The sequence below is a fragment of the Phlebotomus papatasi genome, chromosome 3 (assembly GCF_024763615.1).
Source record: "Phlebotomus papatasi isolate M1 chromosome 3, Ppap_2.1, whole genome shotgun sequence".
In the NCBI taxonomy this organism is placed as follows: Eukaryota; Metazoa; Arthropoda; class Insecta; order Diptera; family Psychodidae; genus Phlebotomus; species Phlebotomus papatasi.
In genome coordinates this window covers 24,472,108-24,491,464 of record NC_077224.1, presented here as the reverse complement: position 1 = coordinate 24,491,464, position 19,357 = coordinate 24,472,108, and the positions used below count along the sequence as shown (strand labels likewise).

Below are 19,357 nucleotides of genomic sequence, written 5' to 3'. Positions count from 1 at the left end.
TTTCGTAATCGACATTAATCAGTATAAAATCTATTTTTCCTTGTCAAATAACCAATATACGTATTAAAATATAATGGAATCGATTTATATCAGTAAGAAAAGACATGGCAAAACTTTCCAAATTTTGCGAAGTGCTCGAACTCACGAGAAGAAGCTCTCCTTGTATTATCTTTTTGCGTATTGGGTGCATATGTGCATACCGGTTTTATCACCGATTATTTATAAGTTTTAGATTAAAAAAGAAACATTCCGAAATAAAAATAAAATGCATAAGAAAAGCTCATTTAAGAATATTATAACATGATTAAAAAGCATTCGAAGAAATAAAAAAGTAAATTCGAGAAAGGTATATCATCTACGGGTACTTTACCGATTCATTACCGATTAAGTCAGTTAAAATTAAGCCTTAAGATTTAGTCAGTAAGTCTTTCATTTCAATCAGCAAAAACGTAAAATTTTCCAAAAAAAACAAAAAACGTTTTCTACCATTTTTATGCGCTGCAAATATAGAATATTCGAAATTCGGACGGTACTTTCAAATATAATTAAATTTATATTTGTATATTTTCTCATAAGTCTCTACACAGAAAAAATGTTTTGTAAAATTGTCCGTAAATGTTTGTGAATTCCTATCGGGTATTTACGAAATGATCGTAAATCGTACAATCTACAAACAAGTTCGTAAAAATTTGTACCTTTCTCACAAACAATGTTCGTAATATGATCGCTTGACGACCATTTTTTGTACTTTTACTGAGGCTTTTACGAACATTCGTTTGTAAATGTTCGTAAACACACAAATTCGTAAATTTTTGTTTGTCTGACAAACAAAAATTTACAAGTAAATGACAAAACTTTACGAACGTTTCTGTGTGTTTACGAAGATTTACAAATAAATATTTAAAAAAGTACAAAAAATGCTCGTCAAATGATCATGTTACGAACAATGTTTGTAAAAAACAGTGCGACATTTTACGAACTTGTTTATGGGTTGTACGATTTACGAGCATTTCGTAAGTCCGCAATAGAAATTCACAAAAATTTACGAATAATTTTACAAAACATTTTTTTCTGTGTATGGTAACATGGTAACAGATTTTTTAAATATTTTTTAAACAATATAATTCTTGTAAATATTCAGGAGGAAGCAGATTATAGTTCTCAATAATCCACAACACAATTTTTTCAACATAATCTCAGAATTTATCATTTTGAATTCAACTATCTTTCGAATTTGAGTGATTCAGATTTGAGAGACCGTACTGTATGATTGCACTGTAATTGTGAGTAACACAGGTGCAACTTTGACTTTCAGTCGATAACCAGTAAATTTAAATTTTGAAAATAATCTCAAGTGAACCGTATAACTATAGATGGAAAATTTCATGAAATTTCACGTTTTTCTGCCTATTGTAGATGGAGGCTACGGTGAAATTTCATGAAATCTGACATCTATACGTATAACAAAGGTACTCTATTAGGTCTGAAATTAGACCAAAACTTACACCACGGGAGAGCTTTTATTTGAAAATCCTTAGGAATATTTAACTTCAATCTACAATTAGTAGATTTTAAAGTTTGTATCAACATCCTTAAAGTTCAGATACAGTACTATTTCATACTTCTTAACGCACTGATAAACCGCAACATAGTTATTACTTTAATAAATAACGTGAACAACCTTTCAAAGCACTTTTGTTGATTTATAGCAAAACTCATCTCGGTTGAATGATTAAATCCCGCCCTCAACATGAGAATATTTTCTATCGATCCCTTTTTCCATCGCAATTAATTAGCTTTTTAAAATACTTCTTTGCTTTTAAAATCAATTACAATTTCTTCGTGCTCTGAATCTTTCTATCGTTATATCTATCCGTGTTCGGTTGAGAAATTTCACCTTAATGTAGGGCATTACTTATAGTGCATCACATGCACCTCATGGAATCTTCTTATGATCTACATTGCATATTTCTCCTGGGTCTTCCCTCTTATTATCTACCATGTGTAAACACACAGGGGGAAGTTTTATGTAGGAAATTTTCTCAGCATTTCTTCAAAGTCTTACAGAATCATATTCCTGTATGTGGGTTATGTTTGAGACTTCATTATAACATTGCGGTTATGGTTCAAATGCTCTTATTAAAATTTCAAAACTGTAACGAGAAAACCGTGCTGTGCATGATGATGTGTTGAAGGGAAAAATTGATTGTGGTATGAGGAAAGCTTTGAGAGGTTTTGACCCTTAAGAAGTATTTACCTTAAGGTGTTTTTCTTTATAAGAATATTTGCAATTGCCAAATATTTCTCATGTTTAGCAATTGAAGCAAATACAATGGCAGGAAAATGAACAAAACAATTTTTCGCCCAAGTTGATGCGCCCTTATTGAACTGGGGAGAGGGTGAAGGAATCGTGTAATGGTCTTTATTTATTTGCCAAAGCAGGAAAACACTCGTAAAACTTTTTATCATGATACCAACTTTGTGGGTCATTTTGGAATACAGAAGACACTTGCGATGCTTGCGAATATTCAGATTTTCATACGAATTTTATTACCGATGTATACAATTTTTTGATACATTTATGCTTCTTCTGCAGACTCCAATAATAGTGACGATGGCTACAGCAATGACTCAAACATCCAGCTCTGCCATACCGATTGAGGCACTTTCGAAAGCTTCTTGGGCAGGTGCGAGATCATCAATGAGCATAAGTTCAACGGTTGTAGGACCAACACCTTCAATAGCCGTGACACCGTCTCTTAGCATGGAGAAGGAGGAAAAGAGTCCGAAACTCGAGATAAGACGCACATCGAGGCAACTTTCACCTTCACTGAGGCGCGAAATTCGAAAATCCAGCCTCCAATTTGAAATATCACCTCATATTATTCACAAGTAAGTGCGCCTTAGAACCTGTCCTAAAAGCTGTAATAACTCTTTCCCTTTGTAATTTTTTTTTCGCAGAAGACAGGAATCTCCAGATCAGAACGGAGTTGATCTGGGCAGTAAGATGGAAATTGCCAAGACCAGTACGGACATTTCGGAAGGAAGCACAAATACTGAAGACTACATCACCTGCACGGACAATTCCAAGCGAGCTCAAGGTATTAAAATGTCAGGAGCTAGTTCTTCATCAACCACACAGGTTCCAGGTGCGCCAAGAGCCCTGTTAAATGTCTTGTGCCATTCATGGATCAGTGTTGAGCATTCATTGATGTTGTAATCATTTATAGTTTTCAGTAATCATGAGGTGTTTCACTCCCTATTCTAATGACAACATTTTGGAAAAAAATAATTTACCAAAAGTGATGCAATTATCGGTACTTGACCGATTCATTACCGATGCAGCCGGTTTCGAAATTTCAATGCCTTCCCAAAAAATCCAAAATTAACGAAGTCTGTTGAAAACTTAGCCCTCCAAAGGATTTGACCTTTGACCTTCAATAATTCAAACTAGCGATTTTATTACGGTCATATGGATGTATGGACGAAATGTTCGCCTAGACTACCTCAAGAACATGTCCGAAAATAAAAGAAATCGTAAGATCCATTTTTGAAATAAACAAAAAAAACATGAGAGATGAGAAGAAAAACAAAAAAAATCTAAACATAATATTGATTTATAGGGGAAGAGTCGTCTAAAACCGAAAATTTATATCTCTTACCGTTTAAGCAGTAAAAGAATTGAATAATCGAGTTAAATAAGTATTGAAAATTCTACCTTAACCCGTTCTTTACCATGGTATAATACATCATACGCAAATTGAGTGATTTTAGATTATTTATTTCTGGGCAATTGCTATCCGAATTGCTGTCAGGAATAGATTTTTAGTTACTTTGGTCCTTTAATTACTTGGCAAAAATAGTCCGACAGTGATGGAAATACATTTTGTTGTTCTTTTTTCGCTTCGCGGAAGGTCATGCAAAATTTTTGTTCAAAATGGCGAACGGAAAATTCGACATCCCGACGAATTTGTTAAAATTGGCGTCTTTCCTCTCTCTTCATTTGAATTCTAGTTGCCAATTTGTTTTCTTGGATAGTTACTCTGTCTAAAGCAATAGAGTTTGTAATGAATTAATGCACAAAATTTAAATTCAGTGACCGTTAAGACGTAGGTTTGACAGGGGCTCCCCACGTCCCTACAATAGATAAAAAAAAATTTTCCAAAAAATTTATCTATTGATCAGTAAGAATATAATTGCAAAATATGAACATTCTATCTCAAGTATTTCTAGTACATTGACTGAATGGGTTAAAAGGATGCTAGCTACTGATAAAAAGACGATAGAATCCTCTATAAACAGATAATGGGAAATGTGCTCAAAAATACATCTTGTATTACATGGGCTTTAAGATCTAAGGTTTAGCCATATAGCTACATTTCTCCAATTTATTATCAGGCAAGAAGTGTGAGAGCATTATGATAGGAAAATGTTTTATTAGACTTTGAAAAATCACAAAAATTGATTTGCTTGACACATTCAGGAACTAAACTAAATCTCCAGTCTGTTGACCATTTCAGCTCCTAAATATAATAACGCAAAACCTTCCGTTTATTCCTATTAGCGAAGTTTATTAATTTTCTTCATTTTATATAGAGAACTAAATAGTGATATATCTATCAAATTTTACCATCGATCATATTTAATTTATATTTTACAAGTTACACAGAAATAGCAGAATTGTTGAACAAATATCCGTTTGAAAAATATATCGGAAAACTTCTTTGGTTTTCAAATTTTAATAAATAATTTATAATCCTCCTTAAATTTAAATAAATAATAACTATAAATTAAACTTAATTTTTTTTAAAATAATTTTTTGGCCAAATACAAGAATAAGATCCCACTTAGGAATTTTAATAGCAGTATTTCTATAAGCTAACATTAAACTTTCCTTGGATTCTTCTGGATCTCGAGCAATATCAATAATCGTAATTTTCAAGTTCATACAAATTTATTTTAGTTTATTTATTTATTTTTTGTAAAAGCATTTTGATACAAAAAAAAGAGACTCGGTCCTTAGGCGATTAAGTGAAGTTTTGTTCTAGTTTAAAATAATCTTAATATTTTATTTTAAAATAAAACATATTTTTACAAATATTTTTAATTTATATTGGAAAATTTTCTAGTCCAAGCAACTACCTAATTTACTTTGATTCTCTTTTTACAATTAATTAATCTAATATATGTAAAATGTGAAATCCCTCTTTATTACTTTTCTTTAAAAATACTAAATACTATTGAATTAAAAAATATACAAAAAAGTTATGTTAAATATGAAATAGAGAAATTTAAAAAAAATCTATACTGGGAGAGAATCAGTTACCTGAATAAATATTAGTAATTTTCTCAATATACTTTATAAGGAAAATTATAACACTGCACTGTTTAATTCTTCCCCTGAACTAATTCTGCTCCGGTTTGCCCTATCCTGTTAAACTCAGTTCAGAACTACTCACGATAGTCTTACATTAGTTTTAGTAAAATTTGTTAATTTCGATGATTCATTTGGTCGGGAGAAATGGGGCACTTTTGAAATTGGGATTTTTCGCATATGTTTAAGTGGAACTGATCCATATTATAATGTAATTTAGGTTCTCAATTTGTTTCTGCAGCTAAATTATATTACGATTAAGGCTCAATTTTATTTAAAAATGGATGAAAAATCCTAATTTCAAAGGTGCCTCACTTCTCCCTACGTATCTGTATCAATTTTTCACGGTAATTTAAATACTCTGTAGTACAACAATATCCCTCAAAATTATGAAAACACTTCTAAATATTCATAAATTAAAACATAACACGAAATATGAAACAACGAAATGTAAATTTTTGCCGTTGATACTTTTAGCTTGTTTAAAAATCACGTATTGAATATTCCAATGTTCATTAGGGAGTTAAACACATCATGATAATAATAATGGAAGCATAAATTAACACCACCCGATTACCCTCAGTTAAATCCTTATTCATGCTTTGTTATTGATTGAATCAGGAATGACCACCTGTTAATCGTTTATCCATTACGATTTATGCAAATGGTTGATGAAATGAATGAGTAATTATTGTCAAACTGTTCTGGCACGAAAAGCATTCCATATATATTGTCCAGAATGTGCAACTTGAGAATCAATCATTGGAAAAATGTTTGTAATTATTATATCAACCATTATTGAGTCTAAGTGGAAGTCAAATGTAGCTGAATGAATTGGTGTATGCACACAAATTGAGCACATTTTATGTCCTTTAAGTTTCAGCTCAAAGTTCCCAGACGGCAACAGTTCAAGATGGTTCTTCGTTCGAAAGTGCCTCGTCTATTTATAGCCTGGCACGGGGAGATGCTGTCTGTGATGATTCTGTTGTGGTGGATGAACAAAAGCTCAGTCCAACTCCAGCTGCCCATGGCATGAAGCTCTCTCCAGCTCATTCGGTGAGTAGCAGTTCCTCCGGAAGTTACAGCCTGAAGGATTTTACGAGATCGAAAACTTCCCCATCGAGAACCGCCAAACCCGTTGCGGCACCAAAACCGAAATCCGAATCAATTTCGGATGATGAAAGAAGCGAAAAGAGATACTCAAGTTCCGGGTACTATGAGAGTCCTCATGATGATGGGGCTGAGGTTAAGATCGTAAGACCAAGACGAAATCGCGATTGGAATGATGAGGAGCGTAGACGCAAGAAAGGTGCAATGAAACTGGAATTTGAGAAGGAATCTCCAGCTGAGAAGACCTTCACATCGCCACATTCAAAGCCTGGTTCGGCATTCAAACAAATCAGTCCTGATGATAGAACAGCCTTAAATATCCTCGATGGTACGAGTCCCAGCAAAGCTAAAAGATTGCGACCCAAAACGAGAAGGTAATTTTTAAATTGTTTTCTAAGGATTTTGGTAACATTTCTGTCTTTTGGGTAAGGTCTCCGAGGAATCGAAGTGCTTCTGGGGAAGACACCCTAAGCCGTCGAGGTAAAACTCCAGTGATACGAAGTCCGGAACAAACCCCAGCCACGCATTTGGCAAGTAAACACAGCCCGTCCAAGTATCCAACGATGTCGCCGCATCAGCCGCCTTATAGTCCGAGCGGTTCACCACGAAAGCACAAGGATCCCTCTCCGGTGAAGCGTCTTAAGGCACTTTCAACAGAATCCCTCCGATCCGTCTCGCCAGGCTCCGATTCGGTCTTCTACAGCGAAGCAGATGCAATGTCTGAGCATCAGGTAGGTATCCTTAAAAACCTTCATTAAGGGTGGCATCAAACATAGCCCATTGTAGGTCCACTGTCATCATTGTGGGAAAGAGGTGGAAATCATTACTGCAGCAGCAGATTCCCAAGAATCCTTGAGGCTCGTGGAGGACGAACGAGCGGAAATTGTTCAACCTCCAGCAAGCTTCGCAGATTCTCCAGATGGCATTCGTGCCCCACATCATACGCGATTGTACAAGAAGCTCGATAAGCGTTTCAGATCTGAGGAACGTCACGGAGATCGACGTCACTACAGAAATCGTCCAGATACCAGGGCCAAAAGTGAGGAGCGTGGAAAGGATGAAATGCCCAAAAGTGTCCTGCGTCCTGCCGGATCGAGTCCTTGTGTCGTTCCCGTTGATGATTTCAATCCCAGGGAGCAGCAAGCAGATCCAGAACAGGGTATCTATCATGGGTACTACAGGCTGGGGACATGGATTTGCATTGCTAACAGGGATGTTTGGAGACGTCACGAAGGACCTTCCATGGAAGGTGAGAGGTTTATAGTGATCCCTGAATGTTTCAAACTGACTTTTGGCTTTGCAGTGCGATTCTCAGATCAACCCAGGGAACTGTCTGAACGAAGGGGCTCCACGGAATCCGAGAAAGACTTCCGCAAGAAATACCAGGCCATCACTCATCGCCTCGTCCATAGAAGATCATGTGTTGAAATGTACCGGCGACAAAGTATCAACAGTTTCGGTGAGTTCAGAAATTTGCCAAACAAAGGGGGATTTATATCTTAAGTTGGGAAGAAGAGTCTTTTATTCTGGGCTGAAATTTCCCATCCGACGATCACCGGATTATTGTCAAAAATAAGTTTGACAAATATTCAAAAAGAATTTGAATGTTTTTTTTTTCAAAAAAAAAAATATATATATATATATATATACAGAAAAAAATATTTTGTAAAAATGTTCGTAAATGTTTGTGAATTCCTATGGCGGAGTTACAAAATGCTCGTGATTCGTATAACCCACAAACAAGTTCGTAAAAGTTTGTACTTTTCTCACAAACATTGTTCATAACATGTTCATTTGACGAACATTTTTTGTACTTTTACAAACATTTGTTCGTAAATGTTCGTAAATACACAAAAAAGGTTCGTAAAATTTTGTCATTTGTTCGTAAATGTTCGTCAAATGTTCAACAGGAAAACAAACGAGGGTAAATGATAAAATGCGCAGTAGGTCCTAATGAAGTGACCGCAAGGGGGAACTTATTTAACCTGGAACGGTTGCAATATTCACAAATGGTTGTAGAGTAGAAGGCTCCTCAGAGGCTGTCTATCACCGTACTGAGCTCTAGCAAAATGGATCAGTGCCCCTTGGCCGATACACAACTGTATTTCAGGGTGGAACTGTTCTGTCATAGTGTTTGCAGTGCATAGGCCAGCGTAGAGGATAGGAAAATAGAAATCTTTTCCGATAGCAAAGGCCGCGGTTTTTTCTATATCTGGTTGAAACACGCATTCTGTTCTGGTTTCCGAATGCCAGAAGTTGTTAGAATCGATCTCATAGATATGTAAGGTTGCACAATACTGGGTTCCTCGACACAGTGGAATTGCAGGCAATGAGAAAGCAGACCGCCGTATTGTGGGAGCTATAGTGTGTCCACAAAAAGATTGTTCCAAATGATTTGATATTTTATGACAGATGTCACTAGCTCAGCATTTTCGTTGTATGTAAACATTGTAACACGTGTTTTACCTTTCTTTTGGTGAAACTCTCCTCAAAATATGTTCATTTTTCACTGAGATACGAAATAATAAATCGAAAAGAGAAGGGAACTGATCGTGTACACGTATCTAAAAATCCTGGAATCAAATAGAAAAACTCACAAATATCTCACGACAGACCGTCCGGAAGGTGATTCTTCGATTCCTCGACCCGAAAGACTCGACTCGAGAAAAAGGTGATCATGCGCTACAAGAACAATCCTTCGACATCTGTCAGGGATATGGCTAAAAAACTTAAATGTTCTCTCTGTCTTGTGCACAAAATCAAACAGAGGAATGGACTGAAGACTTCTAAGGCCCAAGCAGCTCATCATTGCACGTATGCACAAAGTCAGTCAGCTGAAACACGAGCTCGAAGGCTGCACAATAAGATGATTTCTGGCTTTAGTGTGTACATCTTGATGGATCATGAAACATACGTAAAAGGGGACTTCAAACAATTACCAGGACAGCAAAGTCTCGCACAGGGTCTGAGAAAAAATACAGGAAAAAAATTATGAAAAACTTCCAAAAAAATACATGGTTTGGATGGCGATCTGCTCATGTGGACGTCAGAGCAAGGCGTTCTTCATGCAGGGCAACATGAACTCGTCAATTTACATCACGGAGTGTCTCCAAAAACACCTATTGCCTCTGTACAGATGCCATGACATACCCCCGATCTTCTGGCCAGATTTGACGTCGTTCCAGTACTCAAAAGTCAAGTCAAAAGCAACCAAAGAATGGCACGAGGAGAACGACGTTCGTTATGTACCCAAGGAGATGAATCCTCCAAACACTTCAAATCTCCGTCCAGTTGAAACACATTGGGCTATCATCAAATACGATCTGAAGAAGAAGGCTTAACGCGTCGAGAACATCGAGTACTTCAAGGAAAAAATGGAATGAAACGACCAAGAACCGCGGTGATGATCTTGTACAGACCTTGATGGGAGGACTCAAGAAGAAGATTCGAGATTTCGCCAATCAAATACTTGAATAAAACAAACTGATATATCTGATAAATCTACAATGAATTAAAGTTTCAAAAAATATTTTTCTTTTTTTTTAATATTATGTAGACTTCATTTTTAAAGGATTATTTTTGGTTGCAATCTTATCGTGGACACGCTTTAGGATTGCTTTTATTGGACCTGAACCAGTATTAGGGCTCTCCTCTCAAATGAGGAAGTCTATAATAAGAGAAGACATGCATGGCCCATCTAATAGACTAGACCGCGAAAACTAACACTTTACCCGGCCATTACTTGAAGAAACATTTGCATAAGATTGGCATCAAATTCGATCCAATAGGCAGAGGATGTAATGGATGTAATGAGTGTGAGGAGACGATCATACATCTTGTGTGTGACTGCCCTAGTTTGAGGCGGAAGCTGCTTGGTAAAGCTGTACGGCTTCAAGTTATACAAGCTGACTGTTTGATGGAGTTTATCCGGAGAATGGGCTGACACTCCCTGTCTTAAATAGAGCAATTTTTAGGAGATACATAATCAGCTCAATGAAGAAGACTAGGTGCGACGGACACCCTTGTTAACCATTGTTCAAGGAGCGCCCCCTTTTTTAAATCTAAATCTAATAAAGAATAGTTCTTTTTCATTTTTTGACGATGTTTTTTTTACTGTCGATTATTACAGTTCCATAAAAAATAGTAAATACAATTTTAGATTGAATTGCACAAATTACAAAAATCCAAGTTTTATTTTTCTAATGTGTTGCAATCAATATGCTTTTTAAATTTTCAATTAAATATTTCCCCCTTGGGTTAAGTATTCTTGGCACTTTTACTCTCACTTTTGCCATGAGTAATTTGTCTAAAATTGAATGCGGAAAGTAAAGAATTTCTTAGCATCAGAAATACCTTTTCGTAATTATGTCATACGAAATAATTACGTCTCATGAGGATTCTCCCAGAATTTCCCGCCATGAGAATCATTTTCATTGAAGCCCGCGGAAAAACAATGAAAATCTCCTCGAGGCTAAATTTAAAAGCCGGCAAAACCGACCAGATACGAATGGGAAAGTCTCTTAGTACATGGAAATTGCTCTGAATTACGTATTCAGTCTATTATCAGCGCTGTCTGATTAAATCTCTCTGAGACTTCGTGTTGAACAAGTACTGAAAAGAAACTTGGGAAAAACAATGTGCGTTTAATTGGATTTTTTAAAAGTGAAATTTTGTGTTCTTTCCTTGTTTTGTCTTCCCTTGAAAGAAGAAAAGTCTATCAACAATGCTTGGTGAGTTTTTTTTTCTTGAGCATTTGTATCAATTTTTCAAGAGCGTTTTCCGCGTCTGTTATGCTATTAATAGACTTTCCAATTGATTTAAATATTGCTTTAAGCATTCTCAAAAAAATTATATCATTCGGTTAGATATTGCAATGATCGCCTCTTCAAGTTCTCCTGACTCCATTCGGGGGCGCCTCGAGGAGATTTTCAAGCTAATGCTAATGATATGGGCACGACAGAATGTTGCCAATAAAGTGGTATCCGGAGGCACATCGTCTGGTATTTCGACAAGAATATTCCCACAAATATTATAAGTGATTGTGTAACATGAAAATCCATGGTAATTTCCACCTCATGCTCTTGCAGAAACTGACAAAACTGTGGTGGTTTGTCGTGATTCCGGTGAATTTGGCTTCAGGATCCACGGCTCGAAGCCCGTTGTGGTGTCTGCCATTGAACCGGACACTCCGGCTGAGAGTTCGGGCCTGGAGGTTGGTGATATTGTGCTGTCCGTAAATGGAATTTCTGTGATCGACAAGAGTCACTCGGAAGTCGTGAAAATAGCTCACGCAGGTAGTGACACACTGGAACTGGAAGTCGCACGCACAATTGGAATGCTATCCGCCAATGGGGCTGACAATGCTGCAATCTACTCCGGATATCTCCTGAGACAGAGTGGCTATGCAAGTGGGAATGTGAATGCTGGCAAATGGGTCAGGAGATGGTTTACTCTTCGACCTGATCACTGTCTCTACTTCTACAAGACAGACGGGGTGAGTTAAGCTTATTTTTTTTTGTTTCTCCCCTTTAATCCCGGTTAGGTCTTAGGCAACAAGCCTATTTTGACCGCCTGCCCAATAAAGATAAATAACTAACTAACTAAATAAATAAATAATCACCTAATAATAAATAAATGAATAAAATATACTTCGTACACATAAACACTTCTTTGAGTGAATAAAGCTGATTACCAATGAATTTAAACGTTAATTCCGTTTCTCTTTACGAATTTGGAGTTAAGTTTATATAAAATTTATTATTCAATATCCATAGACACTTATAAGAATTTCGGGTATTTGAAGTTTCGAACTGAGAATGCAGAATTAGGAATCTTGAGTTCTAAATTAATTTGTTCCGACTTGTCCAAGTGTTAACCCTTTAACGACGAGACAGTTTTCGCGGACCGAAAATCAGCAATAAAAATGAAACCAATGAACAAAAGCAGTAAAAGGTCTTATATCTCTGGCCTTCGAAAAGCCAACAGAGTCTGATTTGGTGTATTTTTTGTCTCTATGAACGATAGGGACAAGAAAAGGACAAAAGATTTAAGTAATGTTTTTGACGATACCCGTAACTGATAATTTTCACGCTAATGAAAAATTTTATGTTTGAGTATTGTAGTTTATTTCCACAAAACGGTTTAGCTTAAAAAATTGGAAGTATAGAAAATATTTAAAATTATTTTTCATTATGAAAATTTAAAAATTCGTCATTTTTGAGCTTAAAAATTTACTATATAGCAAATAGCTTGAGACTTCCGAAAAATATTCTAGATTCCTTCAACCTTCTACTTTTTACAATTAGTATGAAGTAACTTTAGGTAGTCAGGAAAAATTGTTTTCTTAATGGGACACGTGTTCCAATCGTTAGGGTTAACAGAGCTAGGTGCCGTACGTTTTCTACGTTTTAAGATAACGACTTAAAGATCTTCGGAAATCCCACTCCCTTATTTGATAATATTAGAAGAGTAAGAAATTTCCATACGAAAATTATGATTTCTGTTTATAAGTATTACTAAACGACAATATTTAAACTTTTCTTTTCATGTGGGTATTATTTAAGCCGTCTGAGACTAGAATCTTATACGGGCTTCAGACCTAAGGCTTAGCCATATGGATTAACTTCACTAATTCTTTATCAGTTCATTTTTTTTGTTTAAGCTTGTGAATTAGGATTGGATTATTATAAGCAAATGGTCTATTAGATTTTGAAAAATCAATAAAATTAGTTGTTGTTTGAGATTTTTAGACCTTCGGCAATTGGGCTAAACATCTGGTCTGAAAACCGCCTTAGTCGTGTTTTAAAATATTCCTAAACTCTTAACAATCAAATTTAATGACTTATTCGAATTCAAGCCTTGTTGCATATCAAATTATCTTCAGATAGCTTAGGGAGAAATAGGGCATCTTTGAAGTAGATCAGCTTTAAAATTGGTCTTTTTCTCCTATTTTTAAATTAAGCTGGATCTTATCATGATATACTTCAGCCTTTACAAATAGAAAAAAAAGACTAAGGATACTAAATCTTTATCATAATACGTTTAAGCTTCCGCTTAGCTAGAACTTGATATATCGAAAATAAAAATAAATAAAGCTGTCCTAATTCAAAGGTTCTATACTGCCCCTTATCCGTTAATAATTACAAGTAAAACTCTGTCCTCATACCTTAACGGCGTTATCACACTTGCATATTAAAATTTTAATGTGATTCACATTAATTGTCGCTTGTGAGCGTCCAAATTTGTTATTTGTGTCTTTGAGTCACTTAATATTTGAGGTTTTTCTATTTATTGATAAAGAAGTGGACTTGGCCTGCAAAAATAAGTTTAAATTTACCTAAAGCATAAATATTTTCACATTAAAAAATTAAAGAGAAAATCGCATTAATTTTTCGCAATGCTATAAATCAGTTTATATCAAATTTTGCGGGCCAAGTCTACCTTATTATCAACAAATAGATCAAATTTTGAATATAAAATGATTCAAATACACAAATTACACATTTGGACTCTCACCAATGACAATTAATGTGAATCATATTTATTTTAATAAAAAAATTTTAAGGTGCAAGTGTGATAACACAGTAAGGCTTTGAAGTTTTAATCGAATAATTGTTTTATATAAAAATGGAATTATGTAGACGAATTCATATAGATTTTCTGTTTAAGCTAATTGCTTTTTATGCATTGAGATACACGATTTACAGGATTAATTAATTTACCGGATAAGGGATTGAATATCCCATCATCGCTAAACTATTTTTCATGACATTGTGCTCATTATCTGCTGCCTGTAGGACTCCCAACCAGTGGGTGCTATTCTCCTGACGAATCACACTGTGGAGCATTGTTCAAGTGAGTTGGGGAAACCCTTTGCCTTCCGAATTGATGGTCCAGAAGCTCCTCCACTCTGCCTGGCTGCTGACACTGAAGAGGCTGCCAACCGTTGGGTTGCCGTGATGAGTCATGCCTCACAGCAGAGTGATCCCTGGCTGGAGGTGAGCACACGGAATCTCCGTTTGTCACCGAATTGTGTTCCTCGACCAGACTGCTTTGGCTACCTCCTGAAGCTGGGAAGTCGCTGGAGAGCGTGGTCAAAGAGGTATTGCGTGCTCAAAGATGCCTGCATGTACTTCTATCACGATGGAAATAGTAAGAGTGCATTTGGTGAGTTGGATAAACATTTAAAGAAGGGGGGATTTGCATAATCGCGAAATTTGGTGGCATGTGTTTCCCATTCATCTTGGCAGGTATGGCCTGTCTGCAGGGCTACCGTGTGCAGCCGACAAGTACTGCTGGAGGGAAGAAGTACGCCTTTGAAGTGGCCCCACCAGAGCCCAAGCTCAGGCATTACTATTTCTCCACCGAAACGGAAATGGACAAGAAGAGGTAAGTCCCTTCGATTCTCACCTCACTTGAAAATTAATTAATGCCTTGCGTAACAATTGCATTTGTCTGCAGATGGGTTGCAGCACTCGAATATTCAATCGACAGGTGGATGAAGGCGGGTTAATGCATTCACAACTTTTGTGATTCGACAATTTAAATTTTTTTTTATTGCACCGAAAACGAGGGAAAATATTTATGAATAAATTTGTTTATTGTATTTACAAAATTATATTCTACAAATTCTCAAAAAAAACAATGTTAGCAATCAAGATTGAAGGAGACACACAAAGTAATACCCCTTTAAAAAATATATATGGATGTACTCTAGCAGACACTTAGCTATTTGTCGTTAATGTTGATGAAAGGTGTGACGTAGAACATTTGAAAAACAAGTTAAATTTTCAAAATATCTCCCATTTTGAAGTAAAATGGTTAAATTCCGAAAATGGGAAAATACGAAATCATGACATTATCTTATGCGAAAACCTAATTTGTTAAAAAAATATATTAGTGGAAAAGCGTACTTAAAAATAAATCACGTAGCACTGACCATTATTCAAATTGAAAAAAAGGATTAAAAAGAAAATAAACTAGAAGTGAAACAAAATAGAAAATATATATTTTAAATGTTAGAGCTTTAATTCTAACTGTAAAATATATTTTTTATTAAACAAAAAAACCACTGAGATAAAAATAAATATATAAAAAATATTAAAATAAATGGAGAAAGGACCATGAATAAAAAATAAAAAATAAATAAAAATATATTTTCCATTGTTTCTGAATTTGAAGATCATTTTTGTGGTTTTTTACGATTTACGTTATCACTTAAATTTTTATTTAATTGTTGATGTTTACCTCAAAAGAAATGGGAAGAGTGATACTCAATATTTTATACGACAAAAGAAAACTTGTTGAAATTATTTCATATCAATGCACAAATGTTAGATAAATTATATTCATATTTAAATCATAGAGATTACTATTATTTACTGTATTATTGTTATTTATAGTAATATGGGACACTTAGCATGGAGATTTTTGCGTAAGAGAAAGGACAAAATATAAAAAAAAACCAAAAGTAAAGAGAAATTATAGAGCTTTAAATTTTCATAAAATTTTTGAAATTATTTTTTGTTGCAATCTAGGTCAAAAATACAGAAAAGTTTTTTTTTTTGAATAGGGTAAAGTGATACAAGTTGGACATAGTGTTACAAGTTTGGACAATTCGCCGGTACAAGTTGGACATGGCTTTTTTCTTGATAAATACAGTACAAAATTTGTTTTTAAGCACAAGGAACCAAATTGTAAAACTAAAGCACTAAAAAATATACAAATAAAAACCAAGTACTACATTTATCAAGAAAAAAGCCCTGTTCAACTTGTACCATTGTCCAACTTGTACCAATTTACCCTACTTCAAAAATGGTTCCACGTCCTCTTAATTTTTTTTTTTAATTTTCTCTTTGAAGAAAAATAAAAGAATTTCCAGCCCTAAGAAAATTACAAACCAAAAAAAAAAAACAGAAAAATAAAACGATGCTTTAACGTGAAATTGTTCTAACTGCAATCCCTTACCTAGGGGGAAGTAGGACACCTTTGATTTGGGACAGTCTTGAAATTGGGCTCTTTTCCTATTTTTAAATGAAATTAAGGCTTATCATAATGTTATTTAGCTCCTCAATTGGTTTGTGGAGATAAATTATATCATGATAAGGTTTAGTTTAATTCATAAACAGGACAAAAACCTAACTTCAAAGCTGCCCCAACTCAAAGGTACTCCATTTCCCCTTACCTTTTATTAATTAATTTACTATGAAAACCCGATTAGGAACTATGAATTGAAACCATTTAAGACTGGTTTATAGTTCAAAACTTTTTAAAAAAGGAATTAATTTGAAAAAGAAACGTGTTCTTTTTACCTTCTTGAAAACAGAAATTAAAATATAGGGGGAAGTGGGGCATCTTTGAAATACGGCACCTTTAAAATAGGGCCTTTCTCCTACTTCTAATTGAAGCTGGACCTTATCACGATTTAAATTTGATCCACAAATCAATTATGAAGCAAAATTGCATTATGATGAGGCTCAGTTCCATTTAGACAGAGCAGAAAAGCTCTGTTTCAAAGGTGCGTCGCTTCCTGCTTAGTGTCAAAAATGTTAATAAAATTAGGGCTATTTTTTACTCTTAAAGATATTGTGGTACTTTAGTAGTATTCTCTAATCAAATTTTAAGATACATGGGAATAAAATCTCATAACTTTTGTAGATTCAATTCAACTACATTGAATCTAACTCATTCTACTCAATTGTGATGATTTCTCGATTGATTCTTTGTCTTTTTGGACATGTTTTCATCCCATTTCCTAATTTAAGATTGTTTAGAATTATTTTTATTCCATTTTGCAATAGGTTCTCTAAATTTGAGATCGTTTTTATCCCATTTTGGGACGAATTCTATCGCATCATGTGACAAAATCAATTGTAGATCTTTCTTTGAGAATTAAGCTTTCCAAAAATTTCTCCCAAAAAACTATTTTCAATGAAGTTTTAAATATTAGATTTCGTGCAACGTTTCTTTGAAAAATTCACCATAAATCCATTAAAGCTCATTAGACTCAACAAATGATTTTTCCAGCTAATAAAGGTGCGTTTCTTAGATTAAAATGGCATGCCAATCTAAATCTTAGTATTCTTCAATTATTTTTAGTGTTACGCATTTTTATTTATTTTTTTAAATACCATGCAGAAGGGGTGCAACGGCCCGTATTTGCTTTCGGGATATTGACCGGGACCCTTGGAAATCAATTCATATTGCGGCAAAAATAATCGCAAATTAGGACTGAATCAATCGCATCATAAATTTTAAATTTAATCTCTTAATGGGATGGAAATATTCTTTATTCCTAGAATGGATTGGATACATTCAAAAGCCGATTGAACGATTTTTTTTAAAGCAAAGTCCTTTCAAAAAAATTGGATATCATTTCCGGACTCGTGCTGTTTTATCTAAGTCCACTAGTTGATTTTATTGTGGACAATCCGAAATTTATTTTAATCCTGGCACTTTTAAACTTTTAAAGTTTTGGTGGTACAAAGGAAAAAGATTTTTAGTGTTTTTCGATTTTTTTTATTGTTTTATTTTAACTTTAAAAATTTAATGCAAGTAGAACAATTGCTAAACACTCATCCTACTCGTTACATCTGAATGAATAACCAATTTTATTTTCCCGCGGAAAATCTTCATGCGGAGTCCGCATTAGTTGAACTAATCACGGGAAGTTACTGAAAGTGCTTTTATAGAAAAGTCAGTAAATGGTTGGAAAAGATGTCTACTGTATGTTAGAATTGCAAATTAATTTATAAATGGATTTTTATGTTGTCAATAAAAGCACATTAAATAATTCTAATTAAATCAGAGAGGAAATCGCCCAATAAACAACAAAGACTAAAGAGGAAAACTAAATATAGAAAATATAAAAAAATAAAAGAACGAATGCGTAAATTAGATATACAAAAAAAATCTACCGAAAGTATATTCCAAAATAAACTATAAGATTAGGATTTACTTGAAAGAATAACCCCAGAGAAAATATAATGTTCGAAGATGGATGAAAAAAAATGTTGTATATGAATATCTGTATTATACCTAAGTGTTATTAGAAAGCCAAGAAAAAAGCAAGACACACAATTACATTAATGTACTGTCGATGAAATTTAAAATGATAATTAATTATGTAATTTGATAGTTGATGGCAGATCTAGTAAAAAGCAAAACGAGATAAAAAGAGAATCACTTAAATTTTGGGTGGTATTCACCCCTTTTGTTATATCGCGAAAGAATGGAAGTAAATCGTAAAGGTGTGAAAAAAATACACATTCGTTTTGATGAATATTTAAATTTTATGTAAGAACTTTTATTAGGTGAAAGACAAATGGAACAGAAAGAAAAGAATATTTAATCATCTCTTATCTCAACTTGATGTCAAGAATAGACGTCGTGCATGAAAAATTTATTGGTCGACGAGAGAGCAAATAGAGAAACGAGAAAGAATTCTCAACTACGATGAATTACGCTCACTGCCAAAGAAATGTTTGAAATATAGAGAAAAAAAGGGAGAAAATATAATAAATCCTATAAAATTAAGCAAATTCTACTAATCTCTTTCATTATTTTGTTCGGTCTTCTAAGCTTCTTGATTCTTCTGTGCTTCACTCTGTATGTCTCAATCCTGGAAGAGGATATTGAAATCGATCTCTAACCACAAGAAAATCTTTGAAATTAAGCATATTTATGCAAAGAATTTAAATCAACTGAAGATTCGGCATAAAATGACATATTTCTTTTACTTTGTTCTTGTCTGAGCTTTTTTACCAATTCCCTCATCAGGCGTTTCTGGATTAAGACGGCGGTTGACGTTCTTTAGAGTTAATTCTTAGAGTTATTAAGGTTTGTAAATTTTTATCAACGAGACATACAATATCT

General features: G+C 34.3%; 1 protein-coding gene across 2 annotated transcripts in view; it reads left to right on the top strand.

Annotated features, from left to right (window-relative positions):
* LOC129808306 (mucin-12) overlaps nucleotides 1–19,056 on the top strand; it is a 56,400-nt gene extending 37,344 nt beyond the window's left edge. Inside the window, exons 9-18 of one of the 2 annotated variants that reach the window (XM_055858144.1) lie at nucleotides 2,597–2,892; nucleotides 2,962–3,149; nucleotides 6,252–6,858; nucleotides 6,915–7,215; nucleotides 7,271–7,733; nucleotides 7,788–7,943; nucleotides 11,572–11,978; nucleotides 14,281–14,650; nucleotides 14,734–14,872; nucleotides 14,945–19,056. In XM_055858144.1, coding sequence (XP_055714119.1) covers nucleotides 2,597–2,892; nucleotides 2,962–3,149; nucleotides 6,252–6,858; nucleotides 6,915–7,215; nucleotides 7,271–7,733; nucleotides 7,788–7,943; nucleotides 11,572–11,978; nucleotides 14,281–14,650; nucleotides 14,734–14,872; nucleotides 14,945–14,996 — 2,979 coding nt within the window. In that variant the 3' untranslated portion in view covers nucleotides 14,997–19,056. Of the gene's footprint in view, nucleotides 1–2,596; nucleotides 2,893–2,961; nucleotides 3,150–6,251; nucleotides 6,859–6,914; nucleotides 7,216–7,270; nucleotides 7,734–7,787; nucleotides 7,944–11,095; nucleotides 11,215–11,349; nucleotides 11,485–11,571; nucleotides 11,979–14,280; nucleotides 14,651–14,733; nucleotides 14,873–14,944 lie in introns of those variants that run through there. The other variant, XM_055858145.1, reaches the window with a different exon arrangement.
* The last annotated feature ends 301 nt before the right edge of the window (nucleotides 19,057–19,357 follow it).